A 1962-nucleotide genomic window follows, 5' to 3' on the forward strand; every position below is an offset into this window, starting at 1 on the left:
AGTAGTTGCAAGAGTGCTTCGAGCATCACAGTAAACATTTCATGGCCAACCGGTAATGTGACTGATTTTGATTGGCGGAGGTGGTAGATAGAGTAGCTAGAAAATGGGGGGTGCTTGTTGGCAAAAGGTGGCTACATGGCGACAGGCAAGAGGAGCACACATGGGGATAGGGAGCGGCAGGACAGGAACTAATGCCCTCGGGTAAAGGAATGGCTTGGACGAAATTACCGTCCGTAAACAAAGAACAAAGACAAGGGAGCGACCGTGGTGCTCTTGTGCGCCGGATGGAGTTATAAGTGACCCATTCAATTGCCCGGTATCTAACACCCCACAAACGCCCAATTGAGGAAACAAGAAAAGGTTGGATATAACACAAGAGAGGTGAAAAGATTCTTCGGTGCAGCCGCCACAAATCTTTCTTTATCCTCGTCAGATGCTGGTCTGCACAACGGTATGGTGGTTCCGTCGTATACTGAATAGTAACGGGCTAAATCGCAAGATGATTCTTACTCTCGTCGTCAAAGCGTGATTGCGCGCACCGTAGTGCGAGACATGGTAGTGAAGGAGATTAGGTATTTGCGTAGTCAGGGTATGGAGGTGTTCGTCAGCGACGCCAGTCGTGAGAAAGGGTCGACGTGAAGAGCGCACGTGTTGCGCCAATTGCCCTGGTTGAGGCACTTATACGTTGGTAACCTAGTAGAAAGTCAGTGGGTGGCGTTTCCTCAGGCGGCATCATGGATCGCATACCTTCAATATCCGCCTCGAGTAGTCCTCGTTGTCTGCAATACTGCCGTTGCTCTGCCTCCGGTCGACGAAGCTCGGGTCCAGACGCGAGTCGTTCATGGACGAGTTGCTGGTGTGGAGCTTGCCGCCGTTGACGAAAGAATTTACGTTGGCGGCATTGCGACGGTAGTCTTCTTCTGCTTGGTGCTGACGTCTCCGGCGGAGCAAGAACCATACACCAAACATGATCGAGGCAAGGGCTAGTATGCCGACGACTACGCCCACTGCGATGGCGATTGTGTTTGGCTTGCTGTCTTCTTCCGGCGCCGCAGATGGAGTGGCCGAAGCCTGGGCGGCAGCGGTTGATGTCGGCGCAGCAGACGACGACTTTGGTGCTACTGAGCTGCTGCTGTCCACTTCGGGCTCGTAAAAGTCGACTGGGTTCCTGGTTGTTCCTGTGAGAACGACCCATAATTTGTCCTTCCCACCACCTAAGCGCTGTCAGTCGTGAGGGAAACGAGGGAAGGTTGTCAGCTTACAGGTCCATGTTTTGTCGCCGCTACACGTGGTGCCACATGTCTCGTTTTTGGTCTGCCATTCTTGGGCCGGAATCTCGTCACCACACCAGCATTCCTCGCCGTTAGACAGACCCATAACGGGCTTGCCTTGCTCAATGCAAACGAGTTGACAGTTACCAGGCGACTGAAATTTGAAAGAGCCGTGGTTCTCGAGTGGGATTCCGGTCTCGAAGCAACCGATGCTCACCATGGCACTTGCTTCTAAGGTCTTTGTTGGTGTGGTGATAGGGTCCGTGACGGTCGCCCATGTTGGCGTTGGCTTCTCTTCCGCGGCGGCCATCATGACCATCGAGGCCGCGGCCAGGACGGAGGCGAGTCTGATGTAGACCATTGTGGTGATGTGCTGGGCTGGTTAGTGGTGCGCGTCGGTCGACGGTGACAGCGTGTCGCACGGAGGGCTATATGCAGAGGCGTCGACACATGCAAGGCCCTGTGGGCGTAGATAGGTCGGGCGGTCCGAATCGGCGGTGGTGATGGTGGTGAGAGAGCGAGTTAGGCGTGTTCGGCGTGGATGTAAGGCTGAGTGAATATGGGGATCGAGGCGGAGATGGAGTCGTCAACAGGCGCGATGGACTGGGACTGGAGGCTCGATCAACGATGCCCAGGGCTGTCTGGTAGTGTTGAAACGGGGGGCGTCGTGGCAGAAGTCGAGGCGATGAAA

General features: G+C 54.8%; 1 protein-coding gene across 1 annotated transcript; it reads right to left on the reverse strand.

The window, feature by feature from the left end:
* Positions 1-358: 358 nt before the first annotated feature.
* Positions 359-1744, reverse strand: BKA58DRAFT_162989 (uncharacterized protein). The gene is made up of 3 exons (XM_046165007.1): positions 1263-1744; positions 748-1214; positions 359-693 (listed from the first exon to the last, which is right to left on the reverse strand). Exons 1-3 carry the CDS (start codon positions 1630-1632, stop codon positions 679-681), a joined length of 852 nt encoding a protein of 283 aa, XP_046026803.1. The 5' UTR covers positions 1633-1744; the 3' UTR covers positions 359-678.
* Between the last annotated feature and the right edge of the window lie 218 nt (positions 1745-1962).

The sequence above is a fragment of the Alternaria rosae genome (genome assembly GCF_020736505.1).
Source record: "Alternaria rosae strain MPI-PUGE-AT-0040 chromosome Unknown BKA58scaffold_4, whole genome shotgun sequence".
Taxonomy (NCBI): domain Eukaryota; kingdom Fungi; phylum Ascomycota; class Dothideomycetes; order Pleosporales; family Pleosporaceae; genus Alternaria; species Alternaria rosae.